The sequence below is a fragment of the Juglans microcarpa x Juglans regia genome, chromosome 6D, assembly GCF_004785595.1.
Source record: "Juglans microcarpa x Juglans regia isolate MS1-56 chromosome 6D, Jm3101_v1.0, whole genome shotgun sequence".
Taxonomy (NCBI): Eukaryota; Viridiplantae; Streptophyta; class Magnoliopsida; order Fagales; family Juglandaceae; genus Juglans; species Juglans microcarpa x Juglans regia.
The window spans coordinates 35,403,450-35,421,733 of NC_054604.1; the positions used below are offsets into that span (position 1 = coordinate 35,403,450).

An 18,284-nucleotide genomic window follows, 5' to 3' on the forward strand; every position below is an offset into this window, starting at 1 on the left:
ACAATAATCTAAAAAAAAAAAAACTTTCTTGGCAACTAAACAATGTGATAGAAGAGACTTCACCAAGGAGGATGCGGTACTGTTCACTGCTACGAACACCAGAAATACTGCTCTAAATCCGATCTCTACCGTCAGATTGTAGATCCTTGAGTCATGAACATGTCTGCAAAATTTCAGCTCTATCGGACCACAGAAGACGCAGATCGGAACGTTTGATGGAAACTATACGGCCTGCTCTGTTTTTGACAGCTTCTTTTCACTCTCACGATATCCCTCCTTTTTCACACACACTGTTTCTACTGTTCACGGCAGTAGCTTAGGTTTTAATAAACCTAATTAAGTTGGGCCTAAACCCTCTCTCCATGTAGGCTTAATGGACCCACATGGGCCACCCTCCATATAGGAGGGAACCCACACAACACATACCACAATTCATTGCCCTATTGATGTCACATGCAAAAATGAAAACCCCACAATGTTAGGCACCCAACAAACTTGAAAATTCAGAGAGAGAGAGAGAAAGCAGTGAAAAAGTACCATAGTGTATTTCCCAGATCCCATAGGCACAACATCTCTAAGGAGGTTAGCGTTGGCTTCCCTGTTTGATCAAGAAATGGAGTTGGCCTGAGAACAGTACTGGAGCTAGCAGTTGCTGTCATTGCCATTGTAGCCATAATTCCAACCTTCCCAGTTATTTTACTGCTGAAACTGCCCTTAGAAGAAGAATTCGTGAATTGTAAGTGGAATTGTGTGGAAGAAGAGGGTGAGTGTGTAATATTATGTGCAGAGAATAGGACAACGATAGAGATGGGTGGTCATGAATGCAGGAGTGGGAAAGTGTGGTGGGGAGGGAAATGTGAGGTTTGAATCAACCAATCAGAAGGCTTTGAAAGATTTTTAGCATCTTCAACTCATATCTTTCTATCCACATGTTATCTTGTACATTAATCTCCAACACATGAAATAATGTGTCGGGATATGGTACTTTCATTGGTGGTTGAAATAATGTATGGAAGTTGAGTCGTTAATCGATTTCACAGATTGCTGGGCTTCTTTCTACGTATCCAAAAACAATGCATGATAAAGTGTACGATTTCAAAGGATTGCTGAAGAAGAAAAAAATTGCGGTGAGCGTGGATCGAACACGCGACCTTCAGATCTTCAGTCTGACGCTCTCCCAACTGAGCTATCCCCGCTATGCCTTACGTTCCCCAATCTTTTAAATAAATAGAGTAACTTTCATATTCTATTTCCATTTCCTCCAAATAATATCATTGGAATTTGTTATAAACTTGAGCAATGACCCATACATTAGTCCATTAGTCAACAACAACAAGCATTGTACAAAATCAGTTTAAAACTATAAAGAAACCATCGTCTCTGTTCACAAGTAAGTTCATTATAAAGGTATTTGTGACTTTAATAATAATATCAGGAAGTCGTTTTTCTTTGAATTTATTTCACTTCAATTTTTCTTTTCCAAACTATATGGTCAACTCCTAAGAGGACGACAAGATTAGGAGGAAACCTCATCACAATATTTGATCAATAAGGTCTAAAAGATTCAAGCATTTGCAAAAGACGAGAGTTGAGAGGGAAGGAGTTAAAAGAACTTGGGAGTTCAGTGGTATTTGACAATTTGACTAGTTAGAGAATGATCATGGGGATTTGATTGTTTGAATTGGCATGAAGTAAAAAGAAAGGGATCAGGACCCTTTATTTCTAATTAAGTAACGTTATTTATCATCCTAATTCTCATCATCTTCTCAATCTTATTATATGATATTAGATGATTGGAGACTATTTATTATATTTCATTTGTGAACCGAGTAATGCTACTCACCATCTTAATTTTCATCATCCTCTCATCATTTTATAGTATGACATTGAATAATTGTAGTTATTTATTATATTTTATTTGTAAACTTATCATCTAATGTCACATCATGGAATGATGAGATGAGTTGAGATGAATTACGAATACAAACCTCTCTTTTAATTCTATATATATATTTTTTATCAATCATTATATTTTTTTTATCAAATATAATGACCGATATCTATGTATTATTTCTAAATCTCTTCGAATGGTAAAACTTGTTAAAGCCAGGAAACTCTACAAATTCTCAATAAAAATAAGTGAGATTATTAATAACAGTATTTCAAATTTTCAGGGGGTAATGCACTTACAATTTTTTATTTTATTTAGAATCTATTTTACAATCAACTAATGCAATTTTACGAATAAAATTTAATTTTATAAAACTACACACCATTTCAAAATTAATTATTTTTTAAGTTGAGAAATGATTTGTATAAGTAAGCCTTTATAAAAAGTAGACCCCACCTTTAAAAAATTATTTTTTATTAGTAAAACCTATCTTTTTATAAAGACTTCTATAAGACTGATCTATTTAGAACTTGTAACTATCATTATTTTTTTAAGTTTAAGTCGAAGTTATCTCGTTAATTTGCATAGACATGACTTGTCATTCATGTCAAACAATGATGGTCCCGTGAGAGTAGCCTATTTTCCCCGTAACATTTTGAATTTCTTCAACGGTCGAATTCTTATGAGGTCGCAGTCTCCCATTAATAACAGTATAACACCCCAAATCCTTGCACATATTCCCATCTTACGTCTTGCAACCAATCTCAACCGTCAATTATTGGGTCCCGCCTTATAAAGACAATCCTTGCAACAGAAAAAGTCCACCTAAAGGACGGTGCTCTCGACGCCAAACAGGCTCTCAACCTTATAAATTGTTGTTCCAGTAGTGGAGCCAAAGAACCAAACCATAAGATGGGAATGGAGGATATTACAAAGCCTCTCAGGCCCTCGATCAAACGCGGGGATCGTTAACTTCGCTAGAAGATTCAAAGCTCTTTTGGGAATGTTCTGTGTCACAGAAAGTTGGGTGAAACACGACAATGGCTCTCAAAAAGGCTAACGATCACTGGGCTTTTCTGGTTCTCTCTTCTTCTTTAAAGCATTTGATTGTTTTGGAATCTGATTTTTGGATATTTTTCTCAAATTTTCCTGTTTCTATGGTGTTTTTTTTAACTTCTTGAAGTTTCTTCCGTTCTCTTTTTAATTGATGATTGCATATTGTTCTAAGTCTTTATAACAGATTTAATGAATTCATTTTAATTAAATCGCTTCAGTCTTTATCCGGATTTTGGGTATTTGACAAGGTCCTATTATTTTTAATGCCTGGCTCTGGTTTGAATTTTTTTTAACTTTTCGGGTGGGGAGTAAGAGGTTTTGGGATTCTTGAATTTGCTCCATTGGTGCTAATTTTACGTGGGCATTGTGTAAGTTTGTCCCACTGCATCAGTTTTGGACTAGGTTGAAAATATAGGAATGGGGTCTTTTATTTTTTTTGTTTAGGTACTTATTTATTTGTGGCTTAGTGTTTAGTCTGGGATCCTTCGGATTATTTTATTTTTCTTCAGTCTCTGCGTTTTATCGTTTCCTGGGTATTTTATCAGTTTGATTCAGGTTTCTAGGCTCTAAGATTGGGCGTTGCATATATTGATTTTAGCGTTAGTATTATCTTTTTCATTTATTTAATTATAGTAATTTATCCTTTTGTGTCTGGCTACTGCATCTGGATCTATTTGGCTATGTTTGGATGTTGAGAAAATGTAGGAAAATAAATATATTGAAGTTTCAAACCTTAAAAACTCTCTGTTTTTTTTTTTTTAATTTTCATCATTTGAGCCACTGAAGAATATGAAACAAAAAACCCGCAGCATGTCATTCGATTTCTCGTACGCTCCATTGGATCTTGGAAAGAATGAGGTCGCGAGCGATAAAAAGTGTAAAAATCTAATCAAGAAAAAGCAATAAAGTTCCTTTGCTTTCTCATTCCACTTTTTGAGGCCCTAAACGGAGCTTCTTTTATTTTTCAATAAGTAGGCCCCAAAAGGAGCCTTGAAGACCAAAATGGAGAGGTCTTTTATCATAGGAGAAAGAAATGCAGTGAGTTTACAGGAAGAAATTGGCCCCCATTTTTTTCTGTTCGTTTGTCCTTTCAGCGGTGAAACATTGTCCTTTTGGTCTGTTCTGATATCCATCATTTTTCATTCTCGGACGCCACTCAGTTGCTTTTATTGTTCAGGAAGAAATTGAAGCTCCTATGTGGGTGGATCTTACTCTAGAAGTAAAAATTAACAACCAACACACGTGAGTTTTATATCATTGCTTTACGGGTTCCACTTTCTATTTCATGAGGTTTATGGCCAAATTTCATATTTGTAATTCCAATTGTATCATTCTCCTTGTTACATTGCAGCCATGATGAGTGGTTCCACACAAGTCATCTGTATGCGTCCTTTTTCCTTCACTCACTCGTTTACGCTGTCTTGCTATATTGGCTTTAAAATGCAATTAACTGTTTGGACTCCTGCTGATTGCTGAATTGATTTGATTTTCAGCTTCCACCAGCGTTCTTCTCACCAGTTGAAGTCTGCTTTTTCTCATTGCGGGGAGAGTACTTTGACCTCGGACTTTGAATCACAGGTATCAACTTCACCAAAACTTCCATTGTCCGTCTCAAGATCTAGAGGCAAAGACTACAGGAGCAAGATATGGAGAGCAGAAAATTATGAGTCCTTGCATAAGCAGCATCCGCTCAAGGTTTTAAGTGGGACAACTTCTTGTCTGGATTTACGATTTGGTGAGGAATTAAAATCCAAATCAATAAATCTCAAAGGAACTTCCAGGTCAAAATCAACTTTGGTTTGTAAAAGCAGTCTAACTGGAAATGCTATCCCTAGTTCCTCTAAACCTGCTGTATCTACTTTTGAGGACCAAGCTAATGGGTCAAGTTCTATGGGAAACAAGACTTGTGAAAGCAATACAAGAAGCACCGTTACATCTCAGAGCAGTCAGCAACGAGAGCTGAAGTGCATAGAGGTATCAACTCAACCATTTGGTCCAAGTGGGCTTTTATCAAATCAGAGGATACGTCGTAGGAAAGACTGTGTTACAAGACAAGCATCAAGGGTGGAGATCAATCATGATAAAAGGCTTTCAAGAGGCTACAAATCATCATCTGGCAAGTCCAGTGTAGGGTCATCATCAAACATTCTTTATGATGTTAATAGCTTAACATCTACATCAATAGGTCACAAAGAAATAACCCCGACTAGCAAAAATGTAGCGAGGACAAGTTATGTGGTGAAGAACAAAGTAAAAACTTCTAATGTCTCCAAGGCATCGACTATTAAAATTGAAGAAGGGAGCTCCAATTCTAGAAGAGGAATTAAATTCAGTGTTTTAAAGCCAGCTCACGAGGAAGCTACAAAACCAAAGGTGAGAGAAGGCGTGCAAATTCGGACACCCATGTAATTAGAATTTTCAAGTTATTAAACATATGAAAGATAGCTTTATGATCAAGTATAATCCAATTTTATCACTTCGTTGATGTACCAACAGTTAGTTTTATTGAGAAATTTCCTCAACATTGAGATTGATAGAAAAGAAGCATAGGATAAGATTCCCTCATGATTTTTTATTGATTTATGCCCAAAATTGTCCTGTAGATGGATGATTTTCAAGTTCTAAATTTTTCATAAACAGTATTACATGAATTTACTCGTGTTCTTCCAGGTTCAACATCAGACTTTGCAGCCACTTAGAGTTAATGAGCGAAAGTTGTCTATGGCTGCAATAAAATCAAAGGAGAAATTGAGAGCAGTCAGGCCTAACAGATCAGCAGGTGCTGGAAAAGAAAATGCTACAGGGAGAACGATTATCAATAAAAAATGCAGTGGAAAAGGCACTTCTGCTTTAGCCATGGTTAGGGGTCAGAAAGGAACAGAACAGCTTGGCCAAAAGGGTGGAGCAGGATTAGTTGGTTCGAAGGTAAATGTGATTATATTCAGTTATTAATCTTTTCAAAAGCATCCAGACTCTTGCTCTCTTATTCAGATTGTTGTTGTTTGTGGAAGATTTCCCTCTTTTCAACATTACTTTCAAAGCTACCTTTAAACGGAGCTTGCGCAAATGCTTAATAGTATCTCTGGAAATGCCAACTAGGGTGGAGCAGGATAATAAAAACTCTCAAAATCATGACATTCTCCTTTTGGTGATTACTGGTTTATGTGTTCTAATCCTCTACTGCATAAATATTGGGTTGAGTGACCAATTTTGTTTGTTTCTTTTTCATACAACTTCTGGTGGTTTGGAAGATTGGGATTGAAAGTGCCATCAATTATATTTATGGCTTCAGTTGTTTATGATTAACATGGGATTGGAAGTGTCAGGGCCTAGCTTTGAAATACCTGTAATATGGCCGTGTAAAATACACAGCCCCCTCTTATTGTGCACATTTTAGTTATAGAAAATATAATGACTGTTTCCATACGACTATCATAGGGAATCAGATACCTGCTCTCGGGCTATGGATTTTGTTTGATATTGCTGTTCTTCCTAAAATATGTTAGTTGTTGTGTTGAAGTAAGTGGATAGATTTATTTAATTACACTCTCCATCCGGCGGCTGTAAAATCATGTTACCTTTAAAAATTTGCAAAAATATTTCGAATCCCTGATCAAGTTAGCATAGACCGTAATTGCAGATTGTATCTGAACTATTTTAGGGACTATTTGCATGTGTAGGTATTCATCACATTTTCTCTCTTGATATCTATGAACTTTTTTGTGCAGGTAAAAGTCACTGATCGGTTTGAAAAGAATATGGCCGCAAATGTGAACCAGAGGGTCTGCCTTCGATGAGAGGGAACTGCATCACTCTGGGGGCTGTGTATATAGTACAAACCTAACATCTTTTTTACACAGGGAGATGGAGCGAAACAACAAAGTTATCTTTACTTTGTATTGGATTTGAGTGTAAATTTTGGTTCTTTAGGCTAAACTTCACTGGCGTCTTTGACCCAGATGAGACTGTCCCCTGACTTTTTGTGAATGCTTCTCTTTTATTCGCCATACTTGGCCTTTGTGTGCAGCTTTTAGGTCTTCTAATTCTATTCCTTTCTGCTTTTGATTGCCATCTTCAGATTTGAGCTTGTTAGCGTTCCAACTATCTTTTGCACCTCGAATTACTACACTCTTCAAGGTGCAAAATTCTTAATTGACATTACTAACCATCAATTTTTGACAATTTTGCCATCCATTAAAATCCAACCTCTTTTCCAAAAATTAAATATAACCTTGCACAATAACAACATTACCTACCAATCATAACTCAAGCTTAAATCTGCACAACATAAGCTGGTACCAGAGTATATATCTGCCAATCAATCATTGCAATTCACAAGATGGACGAATACTTCCGTTGAAGACATTGAACTTTATCATTTTATCTTGCCGCTTTGTAATATATAGCTCATCCCACATTTCCTCGTACAAGATTAAATATCTCATCTGAGATTTCTTCATGGCAGATTATATAGCAGAACATCTGGACAACTGGAATCTCACGATGTGATTTTACCTTCTTAAAGCACCGTAGTTTCTTGTTACCTTCAAACAAAAAGAACAGTCAAGTCCAACTAAGAGTAATCCCAGCGGAGGGAGAAAAACTACACAACTATAAGATGCTATCATTGCTAGGAGTAAAAATAGCCTTTTCAATGAGAGCAAGGCGTTTCCATTAGCCAAGCTTCTCTCATTCCATCTCAGGTTGCTTGAACCCTTTTGGCTGCTCCATGTAAATATGGGCGATAACTGTTTTTTAAAACACTCATGCCGAAGTTGGCACTTGCTAACAAAAACGAAAGTAAAAAGAAAACCAACCCGAGGTTGAGATTTATTTAATCTCTTTGCCATACTGTTGTCGTTGTCTTCATCGTCGTCATCTTTGCTCATGAACATTTTATGAATAGTAGAGTTGTCAGTTTTCCTTCCCCGTTTAGAGGATTGCTTCGAACCTCCACCTCTTCCCCTAGGAGCAGCCCTTTTGTGTCCTTTGCCTTGTACACTTGCATCATTGTCCTTTTCAAAAAATAAAAAATCAAAGACACGAACACATGGTCTAAATTTGAACAATAAGTATATTAAGAAGTTAGCAGTGTCTAATATATTTAACTTAAGGAAAACTGGAACTGAGTTTTGTCATTTGTGAGTGTTGGTGGAGCAGGGCAATGATCAAATGGAAGAGCACTCACATAACTAATTCAGGACAGAGACAAGGAGAGAAACTTTAATGATTTTCATCCATATTTATCAAGTACAAGCGAAGAGTCCATACCAAACTGTCATCAACCTCATCAATTCCATATTTCCCAGCGTCTTCACTTGAAGCAGATTCTACATTATCCTCATCATCAGCAATACTTTGGACAGCAGCTGTTGCAGAAACTGATGCAGATCTGCAGTAATAATCTTACTTAAGATCATTCACTAGCAACGAGTAAACTTTTTGATGCAACATATATCAGAAGGTGCAGCAGGGTTCTAATTGCATAGATTCAACAGTTCATACTTCATTTGGTAGACTTCCTATTCTCTCTCTCTTTCTCTCTCTCATATTGTGGTTGTTTCTCATTGTTCAGGCTTATGATTCACCTCGCTCATCAACTCTAAGGTAGAGAAGATGGAAGTGACAAGGAGAGAAGCAAAATACATAGAATAGAATAACTCCATATTACATGTAGACCAGTATTTATATCATCAAAATTCAGGGCCAACAGTGACCTTTCAGAACGACGGAACCCCAGAGCTGCATCAAGAGTTGACTGCTTCAAGTTACTGGTACCTCTGCCCCTACCTCTTCCTCTTGCAGAAGTCCTACTTTTTCCAAGTTCATAAGCACCACGAGATGACCTAGATGCCCCTCTCCGACCTCTTGCACTAGCTCTCGAGCCAGATATTTGTGTTGTGTCTTCATCATCACTAAAGGAAACCGCACTTCCTGTTCCAGCAGCAGTTCTATTTGTTCGATCCTGCATGGAATTGAAAACACAAGCTCAGAAAGCAGATAATTAGACACATAAGCAACCAAAAAGACACGAGCCTAAAAGGTTCCTGGCACGTGGCTAAGCAATGCAAGGTCAGCAGTGAATTATTACCTCCGAAGACTTAGCAGGAGACGTAAATTGTGAAGTATCTTTAGGGCAAGTAGACCTTTCTTTGACACGTTCCTGAAAAATAATAATAGCAATAATAATAAATAAATAAACATTTATAAACAATCACGACATGAAATTTTGCATGCATGGTAAGGCATGTAAGAAGTGAGCCCTCCTTAAAAGCCAATGTGATGCGTCAACAACACTTAGGTGAAAGAAGTAAACACCGTTTTACAATACATATAAATGAAGTAATATTTGTTCCAATCCATGTATACCAACTATAACCATGGCAATAGTTGTGTAAATGCCAAAAGGACCCAAGGGCCCGAAGGTGGCTGGTAAGCCTTCTGCAGTAGTCACTCCATTAGGCCACAGACAAATTTGCTCTCCTCGCATTGATAAAGCAGTCTTGCTTAGGTGGCACTTTGACTAAAGTTATAAAACTTGACCATTACTTCTTTTCTGGTGAGCAAGATTAAAATTTTATTGAATCAAGTAAATAGGCATAGCTCAAGTATATAGGAAGTATATGAAAGTGAACACCTAATCACAATTTAGGAACTAGAAAAACATACAAGAAAATCATTTTGACCATTACTGTAATGATAAAGACAAATATGATGAACTTAAGCTTCTTACCTCCATGCACTCTCCAACTTTAAGAATTAAGTCTTCCTCTTCAAACTTCAGAGTATCTGCATCCTTGGCAATTTTGTTCTATAGAAGAATTATAAGAAAGAAACCAATCATAATGAAAATAGAACAGAAATGAGAAGAAAACAAATTAATCATTTTTATATGATCCAATAACTCAAAACTACGATTAAAATTCTTATATGCAATTATCATAGCAACACAAGACCTCTGTACATACATCCAGTATATCTAAAGTCAACTCCGTCTATTTTCGATGTGCACGCTAAGATGCAGGTGTGAGAATAATAGAGGCTACTTACTCGTGTTTCTTCAAGATTGTATTGCAGACAAGCATAGAAAGCCATTTTGTCATCCTTGTTAACAAAATTGTGTAATGCAACATCCAAATCATTGACGGGAAGGATTTCCATTTTCTGCACAATCATAAAGTTTAGATTTGTGACTAAATAAGACCTATTGTGCAACTCAAAAAATATTTCTGCTCTCATTTCCACTTTTGAAATTAGTTGAGATCTTGTTCTGCAGGTTCCATTTAGCCTACTGACTTAAAAAAGAATGTTAGATACACAATAGAGCTTTTTTCTACAGAAGCAGTAAACCATACTCATGGAGTAGAACAGGAATCCGTTCCTGTATTTCAGTAAAATTCAGTTGCGATTTCAGGGAACAAATTATGTATGCAATAACATATTTATCCACGCCAAAAGCAACGAAAAGATTAATAAAATTCGAAGCTTCAGTACCAGATTATTTTCAGCAACTAAAGCCTCTATATTCTGCTGGTTTAGTTCTTCTGGACGAAGACGCTCAGAATCACCAATTTTAGCTACATCCCAAAAAGAAACTAAGGTTATACCATTTGCATGAAACTGTCAACTGTGGACAAGCATGCAAGTCTAAAAAAGAAAACACAAAACAACTACATAATATCCGATAGCAATAATATATAATAACAATTTGAAACTTATAAGATTCAATGTCAAGATAATGCCATAAGCGTCAGGACCCAAATTATCAAACAAGTTTTTTAAAAAAAAGATCAACTATATAGCCTTATTCAGTTCAAGTAGTTCGATGCCCTAGTTTCATTGGTGTTGAACTTGTTACATCGGAAACATAGCCACACTGACCTGAAGCCAGTACTGACAACCTATACTAGTTGAGCAATCTGCAGTACCAAAGTGTCTTCATTGAGGATGGGAATGCAGAAATACCATTGACACTTCTTAACTTCCAGGTTTTAGGCACGAGATGGTGAAATCCTACCCCCCCGAAAACACAAAAAAAAAAAAAAAAAAAAAAAAAAGAAAAAAAAAGAAAGAAGATCCAGGTTTCAAAAGGTTCTGACTTTTACCCATGTATCTTTGGGAATGTTTAAAAAATTTTGTAACATCCCCAGTCACTTTACTGCCATAACCATGTTGAATGTTGCTGACATGGGTAAGGTTTTGGGCAACTAGAAAATCGAGATCGTGAAAATGTTTAGAAGAAAGAAATAAAAAAAAAAAAACTTATTAGCCTTCATTTCTGGGTCGGTTATTTTCCTTGTTATTCTTTTTCCTTGTAACTTGTCAACACCATTCTCCATTTTCTTCTTGAAGAGTTACCCACATCAAAGATATGAAGATAAACTGAATCTCTTGATTTATGAAGGATGCTTCTTCTTTTTTATCAGTAAATAAGAACTTTATTAAAAATGGAGGATGCTTATAATGGATTATTTTAGTAACAGCCCCTAATCAAATCTTTTCTATTAAAACCCAATGGTATAGGCGATTTGAATTACCTTCACGCTGACCCTTTCTTGAAGCCTTCGAGAAGATTAGAATGTCTTGGGGATTTGCAACCTAGTACAACCTAAGACAAATTAATACTCTCTCAAATATGTTGCTTAAGAAAAAACAGCGCTAGTTTTCTAGTTCAGCATGGCAGGTGACTCAAGGTACCTTGCCCACATACTTCTGCCCAAATCTTTGAGGATTTATTGTCATAAATCCAGAGTAATCTACCTGCCAACCACAAAATGATAATGACAACGTCACAACAGAGCTAACTATGAATTTTGCTATGCAGTAAATATCCATTATCCTCCATGAAAGAACTGCAGTGGAATCAAGATAATGAGATTAAATAAGAAATATACAACAATTGCAAAAGGTTGTTGAGGGAAATTTTTTCAAGATTGCTCTAAGGCTTGCATGCTAAAAGACCCACAATATAGGGGGAAAAAGGAAATTAATTTTTTTTTTTTTTTTATAAGTAAAAGGAAAGGAAAGGAAATTAATGCATCTCTTAGAAGATAAAACTTGGCATCAATCGCGGTAAAATGAGACAAAAGAAAGCTCTAGATAAAGCTCAATGGCAAAACAAATATTCATGAACCTACTCCATAAAGGGGGCAGTCAAGGCTTCCATTAGAACAAAGGCTAGTAGAAACACTTAAAATCAGGAGAATGACATATGCAGGCTGATCTTGCTCCAAAGGTCAAAAGTGAGATGTCCCAAAAGTTCATAGCAGAACAAGTGATGTTGAGACATGATGATCATCCCTAATTGCAGTATCACTTGAAAACAAATTCAGAAAGTACCTTTATGCGAACCAATGGAAGTTTGAGCTCTGATCTGTTAACAGCCGTTTTACTGGATTTCTCTATCAGATTTCTCACCTAAAAATTCAAACTTTAAATTAAGTTGCTATCAAACAAAAACAGAACCCTGCCACACCAAAAAAAGAAAACACTTTCATAACAACTAAAAGGAAAGAAGGAAACTGAAAAGGCACAAATTAATTGCTAATGTGACGTATCAATACATACCACTTTATCCAAGTGTTCAAGAATTGAGTTTTGATCATTGGGATCAATGTCAGGTTCATCCTTTAATATGACCTACATTAAAAATAGTAATCACTAAGAATCATTACTGGTATGAAAAAAAATAATAGCACTAACTTACCTCTGTATACTCAAAAGGCCTCACTGACGTTAAAGGTATCTTAGTCGGGCGATACTGGCTCCCCTATATTATAATGCATGAATATCAAACACAGTTCGAACTTAAAATGACTAATAATACTGCTTTGTGAAAAAAGTATTAAATTAGGGGGCAACCTTAATTTCTAAAAGAAGTACATGCTTTGGCTTTGACTCTCCATCAATGAGTGATGTTGCAACTGAAGAACCTGGTTGTGTAACATGAAACCCCATCCCGGGAACTTCCTGCAGAAATCAAAATCCACATTTTATTCATTGAGAGAGATAGAGAGAGCAATCTGTGGGGAAAAAGGATACTCTTTCAGCAGTACCTGAGGGTCCACGAGACATTCATGTTCATGCCCCCACACTATGAAGTCAAGGAATCGAGGTAAAAAGTGCTCATTTATAGCATTTTTAGGGTTTGTCTTTACTCTGCATGCCACAGTAGAAGCAAAGATCAATATTCACATACATTGGTTCCTGAGAGTTCTATAATATAGACCATTAAAGCACTGAAAGGCACAAAGGTTAGATGAGATTTTGAGACAAATCAACATATTTTCTTTTCATGGTGATTCCAAACGATCTCTGCAGAAGAACACTTATAGACAACCTGTTCTGATGAAGTACCAAAATGTTGAACCAATCTGACAGTTGACGACCTTCTTGAGATTCAGGCCGCATCCATTGTACAGCATGTGGAGTCTGGTCAAAAAATTATAAAATGACACCTAGATGGGCATACTTAAAAGTCATCAACCAAACGATGGAATGTCTATGTGCTGTATGAAGAAGTACCTGAAACATTCTATTTAACCGTTCATCTCTAATGTTTCCTAGACCATAGAGAGCCACTGCTGTTGAACCCTGCACTTTATTAAGATTAACAAGTCATGCAACAATGATACTTAAATATGTCAAGTCTGCCACTAATGAAATCAACTGACTTATCCAAAAAATAAACATACTGACAGACCTTTCTGAGAAGAATAGGATAGATAGTAATCTGACCAACACCAGAACCCCCAAGAACCATTTTCCCAAAATAGTTAACAAGATTGCATGCAGAGAGAATATCGACTGCGGAAAGGTTGTCCTGTAACATCCACTCGTAAGGAACATGACATCATGGTCTTAAGAACTGAAGTAAAAAGAACAATCTTTGAATGTTGAATTAAAAAGTTGCCAAACAAAACAAATAGAAGGGCAGAAAATAAAATTTGCTTAGTTCCTAGGTAAGACATTAATTTCTTTCTTAATGCGACTAGGAAATATTGCCAGCTGTAGGAACTACATCTCCATCAGCATTAATTTCAACTGCCAGTCTAACAAGTGGAGCAGGCAAAAGTTATCCCGGTTGAAAAGCTACCAACATGTTGTAAATCAATGGTTTCAAGTTAAAACAACAAAGGTCAAGGCCTAACTAAGATATTAAGAAATCCCTATACCCACCACTGGACATTGAACATGGACATTTTGAACCCACCCATGGGAAGTACACCCCAAACAAACAACCCGACCAATAGAACCGTGTATTAAAAAGTTCTAGAGATTCTAAAAAATAAAACCTGGCCACAACTGACTAAAAAAGCCTTTGTGCTTAAAGCATGCAAAAAACAAAAATAGCACGAGTCATTTTATCATAATATCCATACCACTCCAGCGGGATCATCATGATTTCCATGAATACTGAAGACTGGCAAACCAACATTGAAGTGAGGATCTTCATAATTTACATGCCCAAACCTGTTTCAAGTATATTATCATGTTGTTACGATACTTGTTCGCACATAAAATCATGGAATAACTACACATATAATTTATGTAACCATGTGTGCAGCTAATACAACAACCATGCTTGTCGGGTGAGGTAGAACCGCTGTTGCCTGATGGAAAATTTACTGAGCATAATGCAGCATTCATGCGAAAGGGTAAGCTAGATATTTCAGGCAGAATCCACCCTGAAGGGAACAATAAAATAAAATATATCTTAAACCCCTAGGGGCTGGCTCAAGTGGTAAAGGCACTTGGGGTTGGGTGTATGCTCCCCTCAGGTCTAAGGTTCAAATTCCTTTGGATGCAAACAATCTCTAGGAGCTATCGGACTGGGGGATTTTCTGCTTGAATTACCCGAGGTGCACTTGCAGGAAACTCCTTGCCAAGGGCCTGTGCACCCCCGGGATTAGTCGGAACGCTGTTCTTGGACACCAGGTGCCAATAAAAAAAAAAAAAAAAAAAAAACTCTTCGGCAGGTTATCGTACAAAGGAAATCCATGTGAGAGAGGGTTGGTTAAGAACGGAATGATTCACCGGATGGTATGATTATACTCCTAAATAAAGCACAGTAATGCTTTACACTTGCATGGCAGGAACAGGTTTAAGAAGCTCTATCAGACACACACAGATGTGGGGATCAAAAGAATGTTAAAAAGAAGTAGAAAACCCAATAATTTTTTTTAGCACAAAATACTTCAAGTGCACAAAGTCATTACACATTTGCGAAATTCACAGTCTGGTCACTAACGACTTGGAACTGCACTGGCCGATCGTTAAGGCAATGACGACGGAGAATCTCGATAGCTCTAACCAATGTTGACCTTGAAGGCTTATTCTCATGGAAAAGATCACCACCAAGGAGTAAGAAATCAACCTGATAGCAAATAGGCATCAGTGCATAGTAGCATTTGATAAATATGGGCAAATAGTAAGTTATGTACTTGTTACTTATAAAAAAAAAGGTAAGCTATGTACTTGTTAAATATTTTTCCAGAAAACAAAACAACTTCCACTAAAGGGAGCTCTCATAAAAATCTGTGATTCAAATTTAGAGTTTACAATAAGAATCAATCAAAAAAATGAAAAACTTATACAAGAGCAGAAGTGAAAGTACAAGAATCATTTTTCATTTAATTCTGCAAGAAAGGGGAACGGCTATAGAATGAAGTTGGCGTCAGAAAGATAGACATGATATAGCAATGCCGGCCCTTCCGCTACAGATCAAAGGCACCCACTTTTGGAAGGATACACAACTTAATCTGTGTAATGAATGCAAAAATAGTAGAGCAAGAACTTCTCCAGATCATTAAAGAAGATTATAAATATCTATCCTAGCAAAGTGCTACTGCACACAACAGATTTAGGAAGAAAAGGATATTATAGGCTATAACCTGTTTTTGCTCTGCTATAGAGCATATCTCATTGAATGCCTGGAAAGAATCATGCCGCCGTATTTCGTCCTTCTCCATATATCCAAGATGGCAATCCGTAGCAACAAGTATCCGAAGTGTATTGCTTATGTCCTCCCTGAAGATTTATTTAGTTATCAATTCCAATAGGTATTCTCAAGCAGCAACTTAAAAGGGCCCAATTGAATCAGATTTCTTTTTCATAAGTAAATAAGATTGTTGCCTCAGCTCTGCTACGTGTAGGGTTCACATTTTTGGACATGATAATACATTTATGGGTAAACAATATGTGTCAAAAAGGACTGCAACAGATCTATTCAACAGTTATGTCCTATTTAAGGAAGAGAATTTTTACCACATGGAGTCCAGATGGACATATAATTTTTATAAAAGTATCAAAACCAATTAAGTTCCTATGTCACTTTGTTAAAAGGACAGTTCATCTCACACTACATAAAGAAGGATAATCACAAGATTTAATATTTTAGAACCTAAAACATTGTTAAACCACAAAACACACACACACACACACACACACACACCTTCAATAGACTTTGGTACATAAGAGCACACCTCATAACGCTAGGAGAAAATTGTTTTTGTATGGCATAGAATAATATTAGAAAGTAAAGCTTCTGCTATTTATATGTAGCATGGATCTTACACTTAACCTCCAACATTTTTGTCCTTTTAACAGAAATACAAATGTCTTGCCCTTCTACATTGACGAAAGAAAATTTCATCAAATTCGTCCCTTTAACCAGCATAATTTACAAACATATATGATTCAGTTGGACACCCATTTAACCATTATGCCCTGTTTGGTTTCAAAGATTAGGTTCCATAAGACAACAAAATTTCCTTGAATACTTTGAATCTTCTCTCTAACATAATTTGGAATGCCAGAGAATAATAATAACAATAACAATAATAATAATAATACTAATAAAAGAACTCCTATAAACAGAATCTAGCACAACTATTTGGCTTATTTGACGTGTTTTTTTTTTAATTGTTGAGAACCAACACTACACACAGCAAATGTTTTGCCCGGGTTGAATACAAAACTCCCCCAACTCATCTCAACTCATCTCATCTAATCATTCCAACTTTTTCAAATTTCCACACAAAATAAAATAAACAATTCAACTTTTTCAAATTCCAAAACAATAATAATATTAAAAATAATATTATAACAATATTTTATTCAACTATCAACTTTCATCTCAACTCACTTTAAACCTCCCCTTAAACTTCACTTTCTTTCTTTTTCGGCTGTTTCCAAACCAAAGCGTACGGATAGACAGGTTTTACCTGGATAAGTCTGCCATGGCGATTAAGTAGCACCTCTTGAAACCCACAATTGAGTAGCACCGCGAAAATGATATGGCTGACGAGGGAATGAGATAGAGATCAACTTGAATCATTCAAATAAGCCCCAAGCGTTGTGAATATTTTAACAATAAGAAAAATCGAAATCGACAAGAAAAACCCTAGAAAATGTAAGATTCACAATAAATATTAATAAGTTAATGGAAACGAAAAATCAAATCTAAAAGGGAATAACATTACGAAATATAGAACCCTAAGTAGGGTTTAACAGCTTGGAAATCGTAGAAAGGAAAAGTAGGAAAGCGTGAGAGGTTAGCGTAAAAAGTGACTGCTCTAGGAACTAGTTTAAGTTGCTGATGAATTGTGACCGAAATTAAATGCTTAAAATCACACAAAAATGCGCTTCAACACAACCGATATACCGGTTGTCTTTCATTTTCCTATACTTTCACGGGGCCCAAACCAAGATCAAGTGTTAGAGGCAAAGGAAATGCGTAGAGGCAACGAATAGAAGGGCGTTCGTAAGCTTTACTTTGGATTCGAAGCAGCAACAGCAGGAGCTGACTCACTGAGACCCGGGGAGACGGTGGCGCGGAAGTTTAAAAAAAGAACAATCAGATGGAAAATGGGAAAGGTCAATGAATGAACAGTAAAAAAAAATTTGTTTCAACCTTATAAATTGGATTTGAAAAACAGAAATTATTTATATCAGCTTATAACCGCAGCAAACCCATGTATTAAGTTAAAAAAAAAAAAAAAAAAAACATCATATGCGATGTGTGCGGAGTGCACTCTTTGAAAAAATATATATTTGGTTCACAATAATATTTTATAAAAATAAGATTTATAAACTGATTAAAGTTATTGTTATATATTATATCTATTTTATAATATATAATATATAATTTAATTTATGATTTAGTCAATTTGTGAAATTTTTTATTGTATGAGATTTGTTTGTGAATCTTGTAATTCTCCTTAAAGAAAAATGAAAATTATAAAAAAAATACTTCCTGTCCGTGCATCATTCCGTGTTTATTCTGTGCATGTATCATAATTCGAATTAGAGTAAATGCTATTAGATAATCGTAAAT

The 18,284-nt window shown here is 36.0% G+C and overlaps 2 protein-coding genes and 1 non-coding gene across 4 annotated transcripts; 1 reads left to right on the forward strand and 2 right to left on the reverse strand.

The window, feature by feature from the left end:
- Nucleotides 1–1,123: 1,123 nt before the first annotated feature.
- Nucleotides 1,124–1,196, reverse strand: TRNAF-GAA. Its single transcript has one exon. It is a non-coding gene; the product is annotated as a tRNA-Phe (tRNA).
- Nucleotides 1,197–2,721: 1,525 nt separating this feature from the next.
- On the forward strand, nt 2,722–7,015 carry LOC121234982. Its single transcript, XM_041131157.1, has 6 exons — nt 2,722–2,970; nt 4,125–4,189; nt 4,299–4,328; nt 4,441–5,320; nt 5,618–5,872; nt 6,676–7,015. The coding sequence occupies exons 1-6, from the start codon at nt 2,932–2,934 to the stop codon at nt 6,742–6,744; spliced, it is 1,338 nt and encodes a 445-aa protein (XP_040987091.1). The 5' UTR covers nt 2,722–2,931; the 3' UTR covers nt 6,745–7,015.
- A 185-nt stretch (nt 7,016–7,200) lies between these two features.
- Nucleotides 7,201–17,820, reverse strand: LOC121234981 (double-strand break repair protein MRE11). 2 transcript variants are annotated; one of them, XM_041131155.1, is made up of 23 exons: nt 17,723–17,820; nt 17,173–17,248; nt 15,841–15,976; nt 15,166–15,323; nt 14,329–14,419; nt 13,650–13,769; nt 13,472–13,540; nt 13,287–13,378; nt 13,003–13,105; nt 12,809–12,916; nt 12,654–12,716; nt 12,515–12,586; nt 12,287–12,364; nt 11,645–11,707; nt 11,485–11,545; nt 10,442–10,524; nt 9,998–10,111; nt 9,681–9,758; nt 9,039–9,110; nt 8,665–8,912; nt 8,219–8,339; nt 7,765–7,962; nt 7,201–7,491 (listed from the first exon to the last, which is right to left on the reverse strand). In XM_041131155.1, exons 2-23 carry the CDS (start codon nt 17,187–17,189, stop codon nt 7,459–7,461), a joined length of 2,178 nt encoding a protein of 725 aa, XP_040987089.1. In that variant the 5' UTR covers nt 17,190–17,248; nt 17,723–17,820; the 3' UTR covers nt 7,201–7,458. The 2 variants fall into 2 exon arrangements, with proteins under 2 accessions (XP_040987089.1, XP_040987090.1); XM_041131156.1 differs by lacking the exon at nt 17,723–17,820 and adding an exon at nt 17,606–17,703 and having other exon boundaries at nt 17,173–17,212.
- Nucleotides 17,821–18,284: the final 464 nt, after the last annotated feature.

What these genes read in the sequence shown, in the direction of transcription:
- LOC121234982 (XM_041131157.1), top strand. Translation starts at nt 2,932, where the DNA reads ATGGCTCTCAAAAAGGCTAACGATCACTGGGCTTTTCTG. An exon ending in AAAATTAACAACCAACACAC is followed by an intron (nt 4,190 to 4,298) that starts GTGAGTTTTATA and finishes GTTACATTGCAG; the next exon opens with CCATGATGAGTGGTTCCACA. An exon ending in TGGTTCCACACAAGTCATCT is followed by an intron (nt 4,329 to 4,440) that starts GTATGCGTCCTT and finishes TTTGATTTTCAG; the next exon opens with CTTCCACCAGCGTTCTTCTC.
- LOC121234981 (XM_041131155.1), bottom strand. An exon ending in GGCCTTTTGAGTATACAGAG is followed by an intron (nt 12,587 to 12,653) that starts GTAAGTTAGTGC and finishes TTTTTAATGTAG; the next exon opens with GTCATATTAAAGGATGAACC. An exon ending in TAGTTGCTGAAAATAATCTG is followed by an intron (nt 10,112 to 10,441) that starts GTACTGAAGCTT and finishes ATGATTGTGCAG; the next exon opens with AAAATGGAAATCCTTCCCGT.